The 23,596-nt window shown below is 38.9% G+C and overlaps 1 protein-coding gene across 1 annotated transcript in view; it reads right to left on the bottom strand.

Moving 5' to 3' along the window:
- Positions 1-2,861: 2,861 nt before the first annotated feature.
- The window catches only part of LOC146629007 (PDZ and LIM domain protein 5-like), a 33,633-nt gene continuing 12,898 nt past the window's right edge, over positions 2,862-23,596 (bottom strand). Inside the window, exons 3-13 of the mRNA XM_085359773.1 lie at positions 22,388-22,539; positions 12,009-12,045; positions 11,170-11,687; positions 8,927-9,081; positions 8,095-8,122; positions 5,618-5,781; positions 4,224-4,404; positions 3,858-4,038; positions 3,370-3,490; positions 3,181-3,296; positions 2,862-3,067 (exon numbers count right to left, since the gene is read on the bottom strand). Coding sequence (XP_085215899.1) covers positions 2,978-3,067; positions 3,181-3,296; positions 3,370-3,490; positions 3,858-4,038; positions 4,224-4,404; positions 5,618-5,781; positions 8,095-8,122; positions 8,927-9,081; positions 11,170-11,687; positions 12,009-12,045; positions 22,388-22,539 — 1,743 coding nt within the window. The 3' untranslated portion in view covers positions 2,862-2,977. The remainder of the gene's footprint in view (positions 3,068-3,180; positions 3,297-3,369; positions 3,491-3,857; positions 4,039-4,223; positions 4,405-5,617; positions 5,782-8,094; positions 8,123-8,926; positions 9,082-11,169; positions 11,688-12,008; positions 12,046-22,387; positions 22,540-23,596) is intronic.

Genomic DNA, 23,596 nt, shown 5'->3' with positions numbered 1-23,596 from the left:
CTCAGAGATAGTCGTGTAAACATGAGACGATGTCATAGACAGTTTACTTTGTGTCATCCGTTCAGTGGTCAAGTATTTCCATCAACCCTATGCCACTGAACTCTCACAGAGAGAACAGCCCCCCACATACAAGCTCCTGAATAATCAGGCCCCATCATGTCTTAAAGACCTCATGGTACCATATCATCCCAACACAGCACTTCACTCTCAGATTTGCTGGCTTAATTGTGGTTCATGGTATATTTAAAATTAGAATGGGAGGCACAGCCTTCAGGTTTCAGGGCCCTTTTCTCTGGAACCAGCTCTTAGTTTGGATTCAGGAGACAGCCACTCTCATTACTCTACTCTCAAGGCTAGGCTTAAAACTTTCCTTTTTAATAAAGCTTATAGTTAGGGCTGGATCAAGTGCCCCTGAATCATCCTTTAGTTATGCTGCAATAGGTATAGGCTTCTGGGGGATTCCCATGAGTATTTCTTCTTTACTCATTAGGTCTTTATACACCACTCTGCATTTAATCATTAGTGATTATTTATCTCTGACTCTCTTCCACAGCTCGTCATTTGTCCTGTCTTCCTCCCCTCAGCTACAGATGGACGCCCCTCCCTGAGCCTAGTTCTGCCTGAGGTTTCTTCCTGTTGAAAGGGAGTTTTTTCTTCCCACTGTCGCCAAGTGCTTGCTCATAGCTGGTTATCTGATTGAAGGGTCTTTACATTACAATATCAAGCACCTTGAGGCAACTGTCGTTGTGATTTCGTGGCATATAAGTAAAATTGCATTGAACTGTTAATACCTTCAATCTACCTCTAGTCATAGAGGCAGTGTAAATCTACGTATTTTATTCCCCTTGCATTATCTACATCCCAGCTGATCAATAAGTACAACAGTGGCAAATCAAATCAGTCACAGTGATTACATTATTACATAGACTTTGATTATATCATATGATCTTTATCAGCTGATGGAGTTGACCCAATTTGATTTTGATATGTAATCAGTTTAATAAGTCAGATTAAGCACCAATAATATATTATAAGTGAACTACTGGGCTAACCTTATCTGGTGATGAAGATGACCGTCATAATCAATGCAATGAAAACAACTTTGAATATCTTTCGCAAAATTGGCCAAATTGTCGAATTTAACAGGGGAGACCTTGATAACAACTTTACTCAGTGGATTAAAACAGCTGTCTCTTATCATAACGCAACTCCGAGGCCATTGTCCATCTGATCAGGCATCAAAGATGTACCGCCGCGATCAATTTAAGCATCATCAGCACCGTCACAGACTCCACCAATAACGCTGTCCGGCGTCGCGCAGATCGCCCGCAGCTGCTGCCACTAAATAACCCCCCTCGTAGGGAGCCAAATAAGCATTTCGGCTGAATTCATTTGAACAGCAGCACGGAAAACAAATCACGGACCCCTCCGGGTTTCACTGACGAAAGTCTGGACATCCACTGCACGAGTACTTTCCAGTGCAGCTGAAACTGCGCTCCCACAGAGACAACAAAAGTATACTTACCGTCTCTTCTTAAAGCTGCACAATAAAATCCCAGCCGGTCCTGATTTCAGATCTACTCTGGTCTCTTATTTGTGCCCATGCGCCTCTACGTCTGGAGTTTTCCAAGTGTAGGCTACCGATAGTTTTTGGAGGCTGCTTAAATCTCGTGTCCCACAGCTCCCACCTCTGACGTCTTGGAGAATGGCAATAACCTGAGCTCCTGCAGTTATTTGAATATCTCTCACACTTTTTAGCCTATAGCAGTTACAAGACAGAAGACCAAGTATAGTTTCTTTAATTCTTATACAGACATTTGTAAGCTACTTAAATTTCTTACTGAAGTTTAAGTGCATGGTGCCCGTCTGCCTGCCTCTTAAGCTTCCCCTCATAATAATAGTTATAGCAGACACATATCAAGCAGTGATACATCACACACTCGTCTCAATGCTTTCTGTCCATCTAACGTCTCATAAACAGAGCATAAACAACAACAGTTTTGATCTAGCGTCCGGTGCAAAAGAATTGAATAACATGGTTTTGAAATGATGCATGGCAGCCAATGTTGGACTGTTTTATTTCAATGAATGCATAGGTGTACAAAACAAACAAACCAAAACCTGACAGCAGAACTCCACTTTTGAAAATATATTTTAAAATTGTTTTTTGGTAACCTGAAAATCCCACAAAACTGTGATTGAATGGTTTAGCACAAAATAGGAAAAATAAAATGTGTTTTAATGCCAGGAGCTGGTTCAATACCACTGGAAGCATGCTCATTCAAACATTTAACTACTGAAGTATAGACTTTACAACATGAACAGAAACAGCTGGATGTCCCTACTTTATTCACTTGACATTAGCAAGTTTTTTCAAAATACTCCTGGATGCATCAATAATAAAATGAACGCACAATATATAAATTGCACATTTTAATAGGTTACTGCCTGGTTTTTTCATTTCACTGTGATAACTAAACAGCACATCATTTAAAGATTTTACTAAAAAATTACTATTAATAATATTTCCCATTGTTTTGCCAGACTGAGTGATCCCTGTCTAAAATATACTTTGTTTTTATTATTATTTAAAGTTAAATAAGCTTAATTTTTAAACCCTGTAAACTAATTTTTTCTCATCTTCAGCACACCACCACCACCACCACACGGGTATTAAAAATGCATCGGTGTAGATACGGAACTGACAAAGAAGTCAACAGTGCACTGAATTTACTCTTGCATATTCTATTAAAAGTTATGTGACATAACTAATGATAATAGCTAATACCAATACTAGAGCACAGAATGAAGCTTACAGTGGAATCTCTGACCAAATATTATTATTATTAAAGAATGCCAGTAATCCAGTTTATTTATTTTTGTTTAAATCAAGAACATATTTAACATTTGCTTGAAATATAACTTGCTGCAAACTGATGCCCCCTCTCTCTCTTATGTATATTCACAGAAGGTCAGCTCAGATGTTGACGGTGTGGGCGTGTTTCTTGCACAAAGGTTTGTCTTTCTTGGAGAAGAATGCCTGACCCTCCAGGTTAGTAGAGCACACCTGTAGAGAGAAACAAACATAATATAGTTGGTTTACTTAATGCGACATTGGCAGTATTTACTTATGTGGATTTCCAGCTCTTGTTGCACAGAGAATTAATCTCCTGAACATACCGTGCACACAAAACAGGTGTCGTGCCAGGTGAATCCTAGAGCCTCCAAGAACTTGTCCCCTGCCTCAATGGGGAAGTCGCAGCCATGACAGTTGGTCCCAAACAGGTTGTAGTAGTCTGAGTGAACAGCAAATGTTAGTCTGTTTGAACGAGACATTGTCTTTATTTTCTTTACAAAACATCGCTTAACCTTTTTCACAGTATGGCTGTCCGTCCTCCATGTGAAACGTGTTGCCTCTGATTGGGAGGTGGCAGGCCGAGCAGACGAAACAGGACACGTGCCAGGTCTGTTTCAGGGCATTCATGATCTCCTGTGGAGAAAAGATATCAAATTAAACACTTTTGAATCATTTTTGTATTTATCACGACAAAATGAATTAAAATAAAGTGACTATTTCAGTGTTAGCAGATGGATAGCAGCTCCTGCTATAAACACATGATTGTACACAGTTAACAATATTAAGGAAAGTTAGCTACAGCTTACATATGTATATGTGCTACAATCATATTACAGCTCTTTTTTTGAATATATGTCAACACACAGTATGTGCTGTATATTTTTAAATGTGCAATCACACACACTTCAGTGGATTTGATCAGTGTTTGCTTCATTTCCTGGAATAGAGTGGAGGGTAATATGAGTTTCTAGTTAAAGCGGACAAAGACACTTTAACCCACCCCCAGAATCTTCTGCTGGCAGCGGGCGCAGGTGGGAGCAAAGAACTGCTCATAGCACTGCACACAGTACACCTTGTTCCCCTCCTCTACAAATCCATGGTCTGCCAGGGAGGAGCGGCAGTGAGCGCAGTTGAACTCCTCAGGGTGCCATGCCATACCCATGGCCACAAGGAATGGTCCCCTGGTGGGATTGAGCACAGATCATAAACATAAGCAAAGCACCACTTGAGGAGTTTTACATAAACATTCTGCATAATAAGCTGTAGGCTGTACAGACCTTTAGACTTATTTAAATGTAAATGTAGCTGATGAAGAATGTTTTACTGTTCCAAAGCTCCTTTGCCGAATGCAGTTTTTCTGACGTACCTGATGATATTGTTGCACTTGCAGCACATTGGGGTCCGCGTACCAGCTGGGATGTGCTCAGCACGCTGTACCAGAGAGTTGAGGTCCTCAGGATGTGGCCGCGGGGTGGGGCGGTCTGGTCCTTTTGGAGCAGGATTGGTGATTTTGCCAAATGAAGGAAGTGCTCCACCCTTAGGAAAACCTAAATGAGAAAAAGCTATGGGTCAGATGACTGAAGAAAACGAAAAGAAAAAAGATAAAGTCCTGGTTTATGTTTCAAAATGAAAGTGAACAAACAACTAGTAGTTACTAGATGCAGTTAACAGAAAAGAAGAGGTTAGGGGTGTGTGTGGTCGGATGAGGAATGGGAATTTTTTAATGACTTCAGTGCCTGAACCATGGCAGATCAGGCTTGGACAGAGCCACCCAACTGTGATTTTCCTACTGAGGCAAACAAATTCCAAGACACCTGGAAAAACAGAACGGTTTTTAACAGAAACTGATTCTTACTGGAAGAGATTTTTAGGTCTTTAAACACAAAGAACAGTGAGACTTTTAAAGCTGGGGAAAATATTTTCCTTTTAGGCAGCAGCTCTTTCACCTCAGTCTGTTTTTGTGGCTGTGATTTTATCTCTGCCCTCCTCACAGCTTTAGAAAACAGGCATAGAAAAGCTTTTAATCCAAACACAATGAAAAATGATTCTGATGTGATGATGATGATGTGCAGAAATTTAAATTGTGAAAATGATAAATTTAACTTATAAACACTGTAAATCTGAATGATGCATGGCACATTCCACATACTCGGCCCCCTTTCACAGATATGTGCTTGTTTACTTGAACTCAGGCACTTGTTAATCTGATAAATAACAGTCAACAAAGACCTCACTGTGTCGCCTCCTGCTCTCTCTCCCTCTGAGGAACCTTTCAGCAGATGTTTTTAAAGGCTTCCAGGGAAATACTTTTGGATGCACAGTGCATCTGTTCATGTGCGACAGCATGCTTTTATCATACAGCTGGATTGATAATAATGATCACAGGCTGATTCCTTTCAACAAAAAGAAAATTTGCATTACTTCCTAAAGTTTTCATGCCAGGGTTTTCTGTATTTAAAGAGCAGAATAAAACCTCTAAAACCTATAAAACATCACTTTCACAATCTATTTGGCTAAGGGGATCTTAGGAAAAGCCAATAATCTAAGCACATTAACTGAATAACTCTGGCTGTTATGGATCTCATAATCTTAAATAGCTTGGTGTCAGATAAGATGAATGGGTGCTGCCATCTGTAGGCTAGAAGCAACAACTACATCACGTGATCTATGTTCAAGGCAGAAGCAGAACCGTGTAAGTGGCTGTAAACAACAGAAGTAGGAAGAGAAAGGGGAGGATTTCTGTACAGGATGTTACTCTACCTGATGGAGCTCCAGGCTGATAGGGGGCTTTGTTCTGGGCTGCAGGACTTTTAAATGAGGAAGCAGGGACAACCTTGCCATTTGTGGGTGCCACTGCAGGTTTGGAGTATGTTTTCGCTGCAGGTGAGGTGTGCACAGTGGGATTGGTTTTCTCAACAGACTCACTAAAAACAGATATACATATGTCATAATTCAGCAACACACAAACACACGCACGCATGTGTGCACGGTAATTTCTCCATGACTTCAGAGGACATTACATTGACTTTTTGATGCAGTATAAACCCATAACTACTACTTGTTTGGCCCTAACCTATAGTTAGACCTGAACCATGTTTTCACCTTAAGCTTTAATGACTAGCAGTATGATGAGTCACTGGCTCACATTTGCATAATCAACCGTCTTCTTTGACCTGAAAATGAATGTGTGTACGGAACCATTTTAACCACGTCTACCTTGATGTAAGAAAACTTGCAACCGTTGGAGAGACAGTGACAGACGGCAAGGGATCCCAGTTAGCGATCACTCGGCAGACCAGCTTTGCTCCAACAGGTTAACAATTTGTACATCTGGATTATTTTTCAGCCAGATCACATTGAATCTTATCAAACAACTAGGTCTATGTGTTACAACAGACTTGAGGTTTTATGTTTATCTGTAGTTTTGATCATAATCCAATGTGTTTTCTCTGTCTTATGCTGTCTGTAATGTGTTACCGTTTGAATGACCAGTAACTCATAAAAAACAATCCAAGTAAAACTACACCGAGAAGTTCTTCTAGTGACAAGCATCATGAAGAATAGTTAACTGTTTCAAACTGGATGCCATTTTGAATAATGTAATGCAATACAGTTCTGCAGAAAACAAAACATCCTTACTGCTTCCATAGGAATTAAGAGGCTGCGTAGCTACTTCCAAATGATTGAGTGTGAGCAGCATAAGTTTTGTCATTTTACTGGTTTGGAGCATTTAGCATTTGTGTTGTGCTTAAACTAATGCCCTACAAGGTGCAGAATTGTGGAGTTTTTATTACATGACTGGAAATTTTAATTTAAATTCTTCATGTACAGAAAATTCTTTCACATCACACACATTCAAAAACTGGAAATTTCTTACTGGCAAAGTGCCTTTTTCCATCACAGAAGAATAAAAGAAGAAAAGAGTGGAAAAAGATCAAGAGCAATACAGAAAGAAGTTTATTGAGGTAAAATCATACAAGGTGGACAAATATCACTTAGGTTAGTATAGAAAATACAAGAAAAAGACACAGAAAATGCTCAGAATGATACGGAATAAGATTAAGAGTGGAGGCTCAGATGTGAACAACTCACTACAGAAACGCATACTATACACTACAGAATCGTGCTGTGCTTCATGTTCAGTCAAACACATGTACTTCCATGCATGAATCATTTACATATTTAAATTACATGTCACCAGAAAAAAAATATACTTTAAAACTATTTTTGCAACATAGTGTGTTTTCGTGTTACTTTAGAATTGGACATTTTAAAAGAGTTTGCCAAATGAAAGGTGCAACTATGCTGCTGCGCAAAGGCCGACAATGTAAATTTAATCAAAAATCAAAATTAAATAAAGCATTAAGCAAAACAAACCCTTTTCTACTACACATTTAGCACTCGTGCTGAAACGCCATGATGCCAGTCTCTCAGCTTGTTGTACTTGTGTCCTATAACTTCTGGGTCCAACTTGTTCAATCTGATTTGCCCCGCGAGAAAGGATTAAAGAAAAGAAGAGAACAGGGAAAGGTTGAAAGGTTAAGTTAAGTAAAGATAACACATGCAAGCAAGGAAGCAAAGGCATGAATTAAGGAAGTATAGAAAACCTACTCTTTATAAACTTTTATTAATTAAACAAAGCAGATGTGTAATAGTCACTTCTCCCTTAAGAAAAGTTCTCTGAATTAAATGTCACTAACAGAAGGAGAGCAAGAATCTCTTCTTGGCAGAGGTGCTTTTACCCACGTACCATTTAACAACCCACAACGCGCAGAGTGAATGACACACTGGTTGGTTGGGGTTCTGGTACAGCGGGCAGACTGTGTTTACTGCGGATTAACTCAACTTCAACATGAGAAAAGCCGTAGAAATCACGGCCTACGCTAAGCCAGTGGCTGTCTCCACTCACCCATCTTCCCCCCCAAGAGCTTTGAAACTGGCTTCTCCAAATTAAGAATAATTCGAGCGTTAAGATCAGGAAATCAGTGCTTTACTTTAAATCACAGGCTCGTCCGTATGCTTATACAATTATTCTGAGGGCCAATTCTGAATCCAAAACCTCTGTGATCAAGAACTTCTTATAACAGTACAACTGCCAAAGCAGATGCATTTCTTCCTGCAAAAGTACTCAAAACGCAGACACCCAGACAGTGAGAAAAATGAAACCAGACAGAGGGGGGGGGGGGGGGGGGGGGGAGGACCCTCAAACATACACCAAATAAGATTACAGCACTTACTTCTTTCCACTGTTGTCTGGGGTTTGTTCTGCAACAGAAAATAACCAAAAACACCAATGAAAATGAAGCTGAATGTGGATTAAATAGTCAGTGAACATATATGAAGACACATGCTTTTATAATTTAGGGGCTGTGGACATAAAGTTTATCAGCTTCTGAAGGAAGGCAAGGCCAGGTTTTACGCTCAGCTTTCTAAAGGTTGTAGCTTTACCTCTACTCGAACCTATTTTAGGCTCATTTTGTGATAAGACTTCCTGAACTATTCTCCAGTTGCTCAGCTGCAGACACACCACACACAACAAATCACATGTGTTTCACACCAGTCTGGTAAGTGTGCCTGACAAAATTAGAGGGAAAAGACATCTGATCTTACTTCACTGAAGTGAGCCACTGTAAATGTCATCATGCATCTGAAGTGATCCACAAACACTTGCACGCACTACCCTTAGAGCTGGAGGAAAAGCCCAAACCACAGCCTGCTCATGTAACATCAAATGTCACTTACAGTCAAAACTGTAATATGAAATAATAAATCAATCATATGGTGATGAAAGCTTTTTTCTATTATTTGAGGAAGCTGCAAAATCACTATAATCTACACCAGCAATAGAAGTCCGAGTATAAAAATGCTGTTATTTGAAATATTATACTAGAAGTTAGCTTGAAAGAAAGTATAAATATACTATATAATATAAATATAATACAATTAATTAAATTGCAATTACAAGCAGTGGTTTAGAAACTGGAATTTAACACTGAACTGATCCTTACAGTATTTCCTGGTTCCTAAAATAATGTCCGGCTAGTTTCAGCATTTTATTTTGGTACACACCGTTCTCAGTGCCAGTCATCTGGGCCAGGATACGGAAGGAGCGTGACTGGGAGGTGCCTGTTCGTGGGTGCCAGTCCTCTGTGTCCTCAATCAGACGCTTCTTGCTGGCATCACTTAGTGGGGATGAATGATTCTCAGGCTGCACAGCGGCTTTCCTTTATAATTAAACAAATAAGAAGAAATCATATTAAGGACGTGGTAAACTTTTGTGCTTTAAACATGCATCAAGGAGGATAATCTCTGCCCGACATAACACAAATAATGAATTTAGTACAAGTTCGAATATTTAACACAGTCAAACCATTTTAAATGCACACTTGAGGTGTAACACTCTTGCCATCACGGCAACCAACACACACGCTGTGCACACATGTGCAAAAAGCTCAGTACTGAGTCAGTATCAATAGAAGGTGCAGCTTGTAGATGCAGGTTTCACACTGTGACCTAAAAGCTATTTGATTTTTACCTCCGAGGTCTAGCTGGAGGTGAAGTTCTGCAGGCGAGCAATGAGAATGTACAGAGGAGAAAAGGAACAAGGACAGAAATGATCTGAAAGTTAAAGCACTGCCCAGATTTTTCTACATTTCACTATTGGAGTAAAAGTCAGCCAGTGAATAAAATCTATGAAACGTCCTTAAAAACTCTGCTTAATGTCTAATGCTTGATGACACGAGTTAAGAGAAGCCAAAAACAGTTTAATTCAACACACGGGCTGCATGTTAACAGCAGGAAGTGACTGAGAAACGACAATGACCACAATTCACCACAAGATGGGAGTGATGTGCTCTCGAATTAAGGGCTCGTCTTTTCCACCCAAACTAATTTTACCGCACTCTGGAATACAATAAGTGTAGTGTTCGAGTACTGGTCTAAGCTTTGGGTCGATTGAATGTCAAAAGCCCAAGTTTATGTAAGCTGCTCCACTATGTGTTTGTTTCAAGAGAGAGGAGACACGGTGCGATCAAAAAGCACACAAAACAGGCTATTCTCAACCAAAACACAATACACTGGCTGTGATTTGATTGGCCTTGAATAAACACAGTAGCAGATGGAGCCAGACAGATGCAGAGCTGAGTGACTTAAGAGGCCCAGTGTGATGACAGGCCAGACTTCACTGGGTGTAAACACGGTATTAACCAGCACAGAGCCTGATGCTACTAAAAAAATAATAATTAACAGTATGAAGTGACCTCCTGGCTGGGTGTCGTGTGGGGGTTAGAATCAGAGATTGGTTATTTACAGGGTTTCACAGTTCCTTGGACCTTGAAATAAGCAAGTATGGTAATTTAATGAATAGAAACATAAGGTTTGTGAGGATTAGGTCAAAGAGGTGCAAGCAGCATGCCTTCGGTAATCATAAAGTAGAGAGATGTAAAGGCTATAATCACATTCCACATGGTTAGAAAGCTACTTTATCATTCACTGCACTAACTTGGTATCTGTCTCTTCTTCCTCCTGTGGGTAAAGAAAGGGTATATGGAAAATAATTGAAGCCCATAAGGAACATAAATAGACCAGTCGGAAAGAACAAGTATAGTTCAAAACACCCTTCTGAGAGAATGTGCATTGAGGAAACCACAACAAGAAGACATGCAGGTTAACACACACACACACACACACACACACACACACCTTCTAGAGGCCAACAGTCCAAGATTGCAGGCAAAGAAAAGACTGACGAGATGGTAAAGAAAGCAGTTTTACATGTAAAGGATTTTGTACTTCAGTATCATGGCCCTCAATGTGTGTTATTTTCCATAGTTTATATACTAAAAAATAAATTCACCAATGTATGCACTCTGGTAACATAAATCACATCGCTATGACATATTTTTTCACTTGACAGAAAAAAATAATGAGTGGTAAACGTAGATCAGGCTACTGTAGCCCGGCTACTGATCCAAAAACCTGCTGATGAAGACCAATCCAGCCAAACTGCTTCCTCTGTGGTCTTTAGAAGTACATAGCTGCAAGGATTTAAGCTAATTAAAAACAAATGTTGATGCAAGTACTGCAATTTAGATAGAGTATCTGTTCGACAGCTGTAAAGTGTAAACGAGCTCCGCTGCCAGTGAGGTAAGAGCGGAAAATCAGATTAAGATATTTCATATTCATTCAAGGCAATATTTTAGGAAATTTGAGACACTACGATGTCTGTGGTTTACTGAAGCACATATTGTGTTTATATTTGTAAATAATAGTTTCCACCTTTAGTTCCTTTTAGATTGATAAATGGTACATACCCATTAACATGCTCTGACACTCCCTGGCTCTCCAAAAGACCTCGCCTCTGTCCGACAGCCACCTCACAAGCATTGGCATTGGAGTAAAGGTTAATAGGTGTGTTATAGACAGAGGGCTGTGGGACGTTAGGATGGGAGGAGGTGGTTGTCATTCTGGCAGGAGAGGAGGAGTTGGATGAGGAGGAAGAGGTGGATGAGGACGTGAAGGTGGAGCGACCAGGGCTGGGTTTGGGAACTGAACTGGCTGGAGCAGAGTCTGTGGCAGCTTGGCTCGACCTGAGCGGAAACGGAGGTTGCGGCAGTTGGGAAGGGGCAGCTGGTGTAAAAGCAGATGACTCAGAGGGTATAGAAGCGACTTTAGGAGCAGCTGGTGAGGAGGAAGCCCCACTGCTGCTGCCGCCAAATGGACGAGCGGTCTTGTTGTATGCAGGAGTGGCCTGACTTATTGGCTTGGTGTATGTGGTGCTTGGGGAAGGGTGAGTGATTGGAACGGGCTTAATGATTTCTTGAGGTTCATCCTGCATGAAAGTGAAGACAAACAACATGCACAAACAAGTTCACAACAAAACATCCCATGCATGTACTCTGAAACAGCATTCCCAACAGCACAGCACAACATGTAAATAAACTGTTTTCACACACTTTGTTTGTGTCATATAGGTTAAAAATGGTGCTCTGGGCCATTGGACATGCCAAACCAAAACTGTGGATCAACATAATCTCAGAAGGGCACAGCGAGGATGCTTACTTGCATGTAAACCTATACTATTTCATAAATAAATAGAGATGAAAATAGCTTAAGCTAATCTATTTTATATAGCAAATATTTTCCTTCATACCTTGGGTACTCCATCTTTAGAAGGGGCAGCAGAGGGCCTGAAAAGACAGAAAGAAGATTATTTAATCAGTGCTCATTAAACATCTTTTCAGCATCATTTTGCAATTGACTTGGTTTCACTAGACCTACTAAATGTGTAATAGAAAAACATGGTTCAAGTCGGGGCTTAATTTGTTTGTGGACAATTAATAGGTTTCATTATGAGCTGCCGAACACCGGTCTTATGTTTCACGTCTCTGTCTTTTTCCAAAGGCCCTATTCTCAGACCTGTTCTTAGGATTAGAGAGGATTTCCTAAGAATTTCTGGAGAAGGTGTAAAAGCATAATCAATATCAATTTCAACAAAGGCCACGGTGGGAAAAGAGAATCACTTCAAAGGACAGACATATGCACTTTATCCACATGCTTCAATTTAATGCAAAATGCACATCCGGTATAGACATCTCATGTACAACTCTCAACCATAAAGTTCACTAAAAATAGCGCGATTTACAAGCATGAATATGACCGCTACTGAATATTTACAAGCTGAATATGACCCTCCAAGGTGCTCAGGAACTTTTACTCGTGCACCATAGAGAGCATCCTGGCGGGAAACATCTTAACCTGGTTCGGGAACAGCACCATGCAGGACAGACGAGCTCTACAGAGGGTTGTGCGGTCAGCTGAGCGCACCATCCGCTCCGAGCTCCCTGACCTGCACTCAATCTACAGCAGGCGGTGCTGGACCAAGGCCAGGAAGATCGTGAAGGACCTCAGCCATCCCAACAACAGACTGTTCTCTCTGCTGAGGTCAGGAAAGCGATTCCGCTCCCTGAAGACCAACACAGAGAGACTGAGGAGGAGCTTCTTCCCGCAGGCGATACGGTCTCTCAATCACACCACCACACAGTACTGACCCACACATACAGTTCTTACACACACACTGGACATTCTGGACATTGTTTTCACTTCATCACTTAAATCACTTTAAGCATATTTGCACTGCACAAGACATAATGTGGATTGCACAACACTGGACATTATATTCTTCATTTCCGGTTAATACTTTTACAGCTGCTGTTATTGTGTATATATTTATTTATATTTCTTCATACATTCTTATATAGTTCTACAGTATATTGTGTATTTTGTTGTACAGTTATTTTATTTTCAACTTTAATTTATATATTTTATCTTATTCTTTCCCAGTTAAATTTACCCTTCATTCTAATTTGTGTTGTACAGTTATTTCATTTTTAACCTTAATTTATATTTTATTCCTTCCTAGTTAAATTTACCCTTTTTAATTTTTCATATTTATTTCCTATCTTATTCATAGCCTTTTCCTTTTTTGTTTTCTTTAGGTCACGAGCAGTTGTCCAAGCATTTCACTACATATCGTACTGTGTATGACTGTGTACGTGACAAATAAAATTTGAATTTGATTACTGCTAAACCCTAATTTAGAGTTTCTCTATGTAGAGCCTATTATGCAGCCTACGCACGTGGCTGACGCCAGTGCAAACATTTATCCCTCTAACAGACTGTGTTGATGTGGTGTGTTGTTACATTTCTAAGGAAGTGCACATCAGATTACGTCATGTTTCAGCACACGGTTTGAGAACAGTTTGCGGTTACAGTGTACCTGCTGAATAGAGTTAATGCAGAGAAACAAATAAACCATAACATGGGGAATTTAATTAAACAAAGGCTTACACAGAATTTTATACAGGCCTAAATGTAGAAACTTAATGGCTGCATGGAAAATTTAATTTAAAAAAAGTTTTGTAATTTACTGCCCAAGCTGTAAACTCTTCAAAACCCAAACGATATTCTTTAAAAACAAAGATCACTTTGCACCAATTCAGAGTAAAGGTATTAATGATAATAATCACAATGTGTGATAACATAATGTCTTTGGCACCTAAACATGCTTTTTATGTATTCAAATAGATACAAAGAAATAGCAGCCTGGAGGAGGAAATATTCAACACAGTGATTAACAACAAATATATATCATGTGTAAGTGAAGCAACAAGCAAAACCTGCAGTATGTGTGAACTCACTGTAATTTAAAGCATGTTTTCTTCTGCAGCCTGCTGTTGAAGTGTGGGATAGATTTGATTTGTACTTCTGACCAAAGCAGCTGCCATAATTTTAGCTGCTGTGGGAGAAGAGAGTAATCTCTTTTTCTCAAGATGTTTAGGAAAACATTGAAATCTGCATCATGTATGTACAAATATCATAACCAGCACAGTTCTTAGCGTCAAACAAAACTAACCAATTGTAAGCCCTTGTTAGGTAAATTTAAGGCTTTTAAAAGTGGACCCTACTAAGCTCTTTTCTTTACGCATATACATTTTTAGAGTCTACATCAATAACCTTGCATGTTTTACAATTCACAATAGTCTTTACTGATCTTATGCTGAGCCTTGCTGCAGCCCTTCAGCTCATTCTCTGTCTGAAAGAAACTGTTTTATGCATCTTTCTATTACTTTCTTGTGATTGGCTGTCCCTCATAAACCAGAGATGTACGGCTGCGATCATCATATGAGGGATATATGCTCTCACTGACATCATACAAAGACTCTTAGAGCAGTCTAAAGTGATTACTTGTACATATCCTTCTTAATTTCATAATTTGATGCTTGGCTATCTTGAGCCACCACCACTGTAACAGCATATATAAATAATGACAAGCACAAAACACGCTTAGTGATCTCTTAAGATTCAAATACAGACAGAGGCATTCGTTAACAATGTGTCCTATATTTGGTCTGAACATGAATGTGCCTCTTATGCCTCATTAAGATAAAACAAAAAAGACAGACAGTGAGTCAGCAAGGCTGGTTCCGGACCAGGAGCTATGGTATGTCCTCTGGCTCGCTTCCTTTCGCTGCCATCCCTTATAAGGAAAATAGTCAACAAATTCACGCATTTCCTTTCTGACTGTGCTGAAGTGCAATAACTGAGCCAAAACCAGGTTATTAAAGAGCCCCACCCTTCAACCAGATGTTGATGTCATCTGTGCCCTTACTTGCATTGACGGTTTTCCACTTAACAGTTAATATACAGTATGCTTATTTTCCAGTGTACTATTCCATTGCACCATTAGGCTATAGTTGCTTATGAAGGAAACACCACACTGTGCCAAGGAAAACAGCAAAAGGTCTAAAGATCAAACAGCACAGTCCATGAAAAACAGAAACCAGCCTAAAATGAGGCAGCATGTATCCGATATCAGTGTCGCAGACTGGGGCAGCTGGGCGGATTCACTCTGTCAGCCTTTTCCCAGAGCAAACTGAACAAACACTTGACAGGGTGGTCCCGTGAACATCTGGTCCGCTCAGCCCCTCTGCTATCCTAGCTGGACCTGCTTTTGTTCTCCTACGACAAAGAGACAGACACTGCGTAACACAACGGGCCCACAAGTGTGTATTTAAGGTTCAAAGTCCAGCTGTATGTGTTGGTTAAGCTCAGTTTAACTAGATATTCAGACCTAAGAGTGTCAAGGGTATCGTGACAACTATCTGTGTTCTACTTTTCATTATGAAGCTGGTTTCTGTTGAGAAGTATTCTCTCATTATAATTTATGGAAACTAACTATTATTTTATATATTATATAAGATTACTGGACTGTTTTCCTTCTGTATCAAAGCACCACTACTTGTATTACTGTATATACTCATGAAGACATAGTTCCACCTTTAGTATTTGTCTAATCGTGTGTCACAGGCAAAGATTTACGTGTTATGTGCACAAAATTCTAGATTATGCACCAAATGAAATGATGAATAATAAATATTACATCTGGTTGACTTCTAAATTAGATACCAAAAAGATTTCTTCAGAGGAAAAAAAGCAGAGCATGGTTTTCATCAACATAGAGTTCTCAGTGTGCCCACTCTGTCACACACCAACACACCCACAGATCCAGAACACGAGAATGAGGAGGCAACAGGAGGAATCAGCCTGAGGGCAAAGCAATGTGACGTATTTCCACTCTGCCTGCGTCTCTTTGAGGGCCAAGAGAAACAGTCTGGCATATGGCATTTGACTGAATGATGGAGAGACACAGCTTTCTCAACACAGACATGTGCCTTACCAGCCTGCAGACCCGCATACCCACTTTTTGATGGAGAGGAAAAACTGCTCACATAGGAGTGGCCGTTAATTTTCCCCATACGCGTTTCACATGCATTTTCTGATGTTGGAAAGAATCTATAGCAACATCTGTCTGATTAAAGCTCAGATATGACACATGGGAAGATAGGGCTGAGGATAATTCATGCATAGAAAAGGTTACATTATTCCAAAACCTCTGCTGAACGAAGTCTGCCCTGTTATGTTTAACTTGTGCAAAACTGTTGGAACTTTGTAGCTGATGTGGAAATCACAATGTGTTTTGTCAGACATGGAAGAAAGAAGATGAACAAAAACAAAAAGTGAAAGAAAACAACTAAGTTCAACAGATATGAGACATTAGGGGATGTGGTGGAAAAAATTTTTTTTTTGTATTTGTGTTTTTATGCAGCCAGCTTATCCGGTCAATGGCAAAACTCGGCATGTGTTTGGCACAATGCTTTTCCTGTCTGTCCATGCGCCCTCCCCCTTCATATTTCAATATGAATGCGCATCTCTGAAGAGGAAATAGTGAATGTTACAACAGACAAGAGTGGGGACGGAGGTTTAAATAGGTGACACACACATGCTGCTCACTGAGGTAAAGCTTATCAGCATGTAACTAGTCAGTTGCGTGGATACTAACTAACATAGTAATCTCCTGTCTCTGCACGTCCGGTGTGTGTATATTTGCCGAGCCAGAACCCTGCGCTCTTGTCCGTATCAGCTGTCACGTGTGTTAGATTGATAGAGGACATTCATACCATTCGCACGTGCATCACTCTGAATATTACAGCTCCTCCACACGTGAAAGTGATACTCACTGATCGCGTGCGCTTGTCTTGGCAAGAAAATTGCAATATGCAAAAAAAGTGAACTACAGCATCATAACAAGATATTCAGATTTCAGTTTGATTATATTCAGCAAACCCAAGTCACATCCAGACCAGGTTGATTTATGCTGGAAAATGAATTTTCCTTAAGGATGAATCACTGAACCCACAACAGAATAAACAGATTCTAGTTAATGTATTTTTTGAAAGCAGTGTCCAAGCAATTTAATAAACCCTCATCCTTTCTTACGTTTCTTCCAACCACCACACCACATCTGACTAAGCCAGCAGTAAGTGAGGGCTTTGGACTGCATTGGATTGTTCTGTATCTCCCTGTGATATAAACAGCGTAAGACAGGTTGGGTGTACATTGGCTATATATAGATGTGTCTGCAGACAGACTCCAGAGCAGCCTAGCAGGTGACTACTGTTTAGCTAAAAACACAGACCGCAGCTAAAGCACAGGCTGCAGATACAAATCTAATGATAGCAAAAGTGATGCCAAATTCATAGGATTCTGGTTAGAAGAGGATATTTTTGCAATTTTCTACTTTCTCCCTCCCATTTATTGGTTTCTTTTGACTTTTTGAAAACAATCAAAAGCACAATGATCGGTTCTTCTGGGCAGCAAACTTTCTGTATCGGATCATTAATATAGCAGTTGCACAATTAACACCTTTCAAAAGGATTCTCACGCTGTTAGTGTTAAATGTGGAAAAGAAAATCCAAAAAGAGTGGTTCACGGGGGCTGGCTGTGCTGATCTGTATTATCTTTGAGGTTTTGGAACCAGGTGCACCCTGCCACAAGCTTTCGGAAATGGTGTTTTATTACACCGTGCTGCATATTTCAGTGACAATAAATAAACATCAATTATCATACTTTCCTAAGACTTCTTTCCACAGCTGCCAATGTTAGCTGGTCAGCAACAAGATTTCCATGAAACTGGATAAAATTCACTCAAGCCCACTCTTCATGTTTACTCTGTGCACATCAACAAAGATGATGTGGAAGATCTCAGTCTGAAACATTTAGACAGCCAGTGTTTTGAGGTCATTAAAAATGACCATTTTCAGCAAATGCTGTCTTGTGTGTAAATGTGCATGCCAGTAAAACTAAACCATAGAAGCGACTGGATTCACCACAAAAACAGCCAAACTAAATATAATTATACTGAGTCTTCCTGGCTGTGATTCCAATTCAAAACACGAAACCGCAAAACTAAATAATATATATTCCACTCGGATTAATGACATTCTGACAATGAGCAAACAGAGATGCTTAAATTTCTTTTCTCATACTACAGTCTTGGAAAATAAAACCGGTTTTATCCATTTGCCAGAAACTCCATGACAGCTCACCCTCACCTAGTCATTTGTTATGACTTACTATATAACGCAACAACAGGATAGGAAGGGCACTTCCAAGGTTCATTTCCTTTCTGATGATAACATGTTTATCCTCACCTAGCAACAATAAAATAATATTAATGCATTGAAATCGGTGTATGTGTGGTAGAAGCAAGTCGTGCAATTTGACTTCAAATTCCTCCGGGCCCTTATGTAAATTCACTTCAGTGATCACCTATTTTTTCCACATTGGTAGCTATACAAAAAGGTTGGGACACCGTTAAGTGTAAATAAAAGAAGAATGGACAATAAATGATTTTTTACATTTCATAAACCAGTATTTTCTTCACAAAACAGAAAAGATATAAAATGTACCACTGAGAAAATGTAACAGTAAAGGTCATATACTAGTTAGGTTTGAATTTGATGGCCATATATCGGCAGAACTTTATGAAAAAGCAAAAAACTGTATACAAATTGTTGATTAAAAATCTCATTATTTATTGCACGTATAGTACATGTGGAGTTGGCAGTTTGTAAATCTGGGAAGGCGCCATCAGTACTGAAAGGTATATACAGGTTTTAGAGCATCACATGTTCCCAGACATCTTGTTCAGGGAAGGTCTTGCGTATTTCAGAAAGACAGTGCTAAACCACGTATTCCATCTATTGGCTTTATGGCTCGGCTTCGTAGGACAAGAACTTGGGTGCTGGGTGTCTGCCTGCAAACCAGACCTTTCACCAACTGAAACCAATTGAAACATCATGAAACAAAAAAATATGACAAAGACAACCCGGGACTATCAGACAAGAATGAGACAACGTTCCTTTCTCAAAACTCCAGCAACTGGTCTCCAGACCTTTAAAAGACGACGAGATGCTACACAGTGGTAAATTTGGTTGTGTCACAACATTTGTGATGGCATTAAATTCAAACTTGAAACTTAAAAATGTTACATATTCTCAGTTTAAATATGTCATTCATTTTCTGTGCTCTACTTTGAGCAAAATACAGATTCATAAGATTCATCACTGCATTCTGATATTCATTTACATCCCAACTTTTTTTGGAATTGGCGTCTTTAAACACCATCATTAGTTTGCATGCCATACCTGACAAGTGTCTTAAGACAATGTTGGGCCATTACACATTTCCAGAAAAGACACTGACAATGGTTTTAGAAGTCTGTGTTATTCTACTGGATGACTGGAATTTGGCATTTTAAATGACTGAGAGTGCTTCTAAGCAGTCAGAACATATGACCGACATCATTTTCATAGTCACTGAACCTTTCAGTAACACCTGGTGTCTTATGAAGGGAGCCATTGTCATCCTAGAAGAGACCACTCCTACCAGAATAGAAACTAAACTATTTTCTATGCAGCGTCACCGTGTCAGAGTAACTTTACCGCCATTTTCATGCAAGATTAAACGTACTTAAAGTGTCATTTTTTTAGACTTTGATATTAATGACCATAATATTCTTTCATATCAAACTCCTGATAGAAAATCAATACACATATGCCGTCTAGAAAATGCACTGTTAAATGTTGTCAGATGAATAATGCTATTTGGATGGTCACATATCTTCTATGTGAACTGTTTTTCATAGCTCACATTCTTCAGAGTGACATAATATAGGAATCTTTTAACTGCCATATTAATCATCTCTTGGTAGTCTTGTAATGTTGCTATGGCACAAACAGTCTTATCAGCAAGGATCAAAACTGTCAATCAAATCGTAGCACATAATTGGAGATTGTAAAGCTTCACACCAAGTGTCAGTTATGCACACTGGGTTTGAAGCATTTCAGAAAATAGCAACATAAAAGTACTAATCGGTTTATGTACTGTAGTATTCTTAAGAGTTTTTATACAAACCAATATAATGCACCCTGTACACTATAAATAATGTATTTAAGCACAGAGTATTTCAAATACTCTGTCACTCAACAAGATAAGTAATAAGCAGCATATGTAATGTAATGTAATATTTGCAAAGGGAAGGCTTTTGTTGTTTATTGAGTGCATTTACGTATACTCTGAAATGGCAATGTTTGATGTTTCATTGCGCATCCATTACCCGCACTAGATTACATACAGCTGCAGGACGGGGTTATTTTCAGACAGTTTTCCCACGATTAAAGCACAGAGGCTCCTTTCTCCTTTGATGTGGTGATGGAATGACAGTACAAGCAAACCAGGCTTAAGTTTTCTGTCAACAAATTTTATAGTTTGGAAAGTGTGCGTGCTTGCTTTGGCTCTCTTTGTTTATGTGACAGTAAAGTCGCTCTTCGCTGGATTCGTATGCACTGTTAGATTCACCACTTCATCTCATTCAGACAAAAGACTCGCCAATAAAAATAGTACAGAGTTTCACTATTGCTAATTTTAATCCCTCCTCTTTTTCCCTACTGTATCACAAACTGGATGCAAAAATATCTGCTGATATCTAATATATTTACCAATATCTTGATCATTACAATAAATGTACTTATCTACATTAAATTGTATTGTATATTTTAAATGCAATTCTGTGTTCAATAAGTACATTGAGATATTTACAACAATTCAAATTGATTTTAATGCTGTTCCTACACTTCTATATTAGCATAGTAGTTTCATAAAACCTGGGATTCTATTCTTTCCCTGGTCAACTCCATTCCTCTTCCAGAAGATTAACTGAATGGCTCCCATTAAGATAAACAGCAAATTTGACTGTTCAGTCAGGAAACTGATAGAGGCCACTTTTTCTCACTGATGTGGCGATATGGTTGCCAAGCATTTGGCAGAAAAGCCACATTTTTCTCTATTTATAAGTTTATTCCTCTAAACATCAGTACATTTCTACTCCAAATGTGTGTTTATGGGTGTTTTCCCCATAGAGTTAGGCTTGTTTGCTCTCAGCTATGAGAACAGAGGATGATTAACATGTGTTGTGCAGGGAAATGTGTCTATAGTGTGTCCGTCCTGCCTCAGCATGCATTCTGACTGATAACCCATTAGAAATGAAGAAGTATATGGAGGGAAAAAAGAAAGAAAATAGTTGCTCAATGTCAAAAAAAATTGAAGTTTTCAAAGATTAATGGACTCTTTTTGAACTACGTGAAAGCTGCTTTTTAAGTGATTTTTAAGCATTTCTTTTTCACCGTCATGTGTTTTGCCATGTGTGGAACGGAAACTATCAGTTTGTGGATCATATTGTTTTCATCTGTTTCTTTTGTTAGCTTATGAGACAAATCAATAAAAATATTGGTAAAAAAAAGCAAACAAAACAAACACTAACACCACACTTTTATATCCTCGTGGGTCTCAGAATTTTATACTTTCCTAATGAAATTAGTGGAAAAACAGTTGATGAACTCAGCATGATGAGATACAAAGCTGGATGCCTCCTGCAGATTTGGTGCCACACGTTACACCAGCCAGAAAAAAACAAAACAAAACATCTGTAGACTATTGTTTACAAACTTTTCTGTAATGAACCAGCCATAAAACAATACTTTTATTACTGATTATTATTTATTTAGGTATATTATTTTATGTTTATACCAATGCATTCAAGGTCAAGTTAGTCTATAAAATGATTTATTATATGCTATAGTTGACTATAAATAAGGCTTTTACATGATTAAAATAAAAAATATAAAATATTATGCCAATAAAACCAGTTTCCACTGATTTTACTGCAGCTCAATGCAAAAACACTGAACTGTTTTAATTAGCACAGCAAGACTTCATCTGCTTTAAATAATAAAAATGTCTAATTAAATAAAGCACAAATAAAGTAAAGTTCTAAAAATCAAGCTGCTTCTTGCAGTTGTCAGCCTTTCTGTCCTACAAAAAGTACCTTAAAATATTTACTATAACTTTTGTCAAAATACTTTTAATTTGCTTCAATACACACAAGTAGGAAAAATCACTTCATAGTGCTTTTGAAGCTGTGTTAAACCAGCTATAACAGCATATTAATAAAAATCTAAATGTTGACAGGAGTCCCAGGGAAGTCTGTCTAGTCACATAAGTAAGTGAAATTCATAGGTTGTCCTGAAGAAGTCCCAAGATGTGTGAGTGATGTGATTTTCATGCAGTTACCTCTGTAGAGTGAGGCTGAGATTGCCTGTGCAGGCCTTAATCTTGTTCTGGGCCTCGAGGTGATTCATGCTGTCTGTGGAAATCCCATTAATTGACAGAATGATGTCTCCAACACTCATCTTGGCTTTGGTGGCCTTGCCTCCATCAGTCAGCTGCAAAGACGCAGAAAAAAAAAATACCAGTAAGAAAAGTATGATCATTATGCACTCAAATTAATGCTATTCACATAGCATTTAAGTTTAAACAACTCTGCGAAAGAATGTTAACCAGTAATTATGATGCATGTATACTGTGCTCATTTTTTCCCCTTGTAATCACTAACTATTGTGAATTCCTTTCCACTTCCTGTCTTATGTAACCGTTGTCAGATAAGATAGTCATCTTATTCTCCTCACAGCATCAACATCACAACATCAGCGAGAGGACTCTAAATCTACCCAAAACCATCTGCCCATAAAAAAGCCAAAACTTTCCCACAAAGATGACTCACATGACCAAATGACAAATGACCACAAATCAAAACCATATGGTTTGAAAGTTTTCATTTTAATCATTAAAAAAAATAATAATAATAAAAAAAAAATTAAAAAATAAAAATAAAAATAAGAGTCCCCGCCTGGTCAGGCAGGGACTTCCAGAAGCATTCCTGGAGCCCCTCCAGGCTTTTTTTCTCCCTTTTGCGTAATTTGTTATTGTGATGGTAAAAGGTGCTGATGCACAGATTGTGTTCTCTCTTGTAGAAGTTAATTTTATTTGGTTCCACTTCTTGGCTTGATTCAACCTTCCATTCATTAAAATTGTGGGTGCATCACACAATCCGCGTGTTTACCTGCTGTGTAACACAGCTACTGCTGTTTATGTAGTATCCACTTATTTTTATTTAAATTGAGTTTTATTAGGTTTTCTATCCCTTGCTATCATGCTGGACTTTTTTGGAATCAACATTGAAAAAAAAAAAAAAAAAAAAAAACATGATGATGACGACATGACTGGTGCGGTGACTGATCAGTGATTAGAAGGGCGAGTACACTTCATCAATCACTCAGCACACTCTTAACACACTCAAAACCTGTACAGCCATGTTTAGGCAGAAAAGGGATTCTGCGTACTCATCCTGTGCTGGCCTTGCTAAGGTCTCTTAATGTTGTGAAAGAGCAAAACTCAGAAAGTGTCAGCACATGCAAGCGAAGAGGGTGTGAAGCCTGAGGA

This window comes from Diplotaxodon limnothrissa, linkage group LG7 (genome assembly GCF_057381915.1).
Source record: "Diplotaxodon limnothrissa isolate DT_005_m linkage group LG7, D_limnothrissa_male_GT1.1, whole genome shotgun sequence".
NCBI lineage: Eukaryota > Metazoa > Chordata > Actinopteri > Cichliformes > Cichlidae > Diplotaxodon > Diplotaxodon limnothrissa.
The sequence above is the reverse complement of the archived record's forward strand: the minus strand, read 5'-3'. Positions and strand labels throughout refer to the sequence as shown.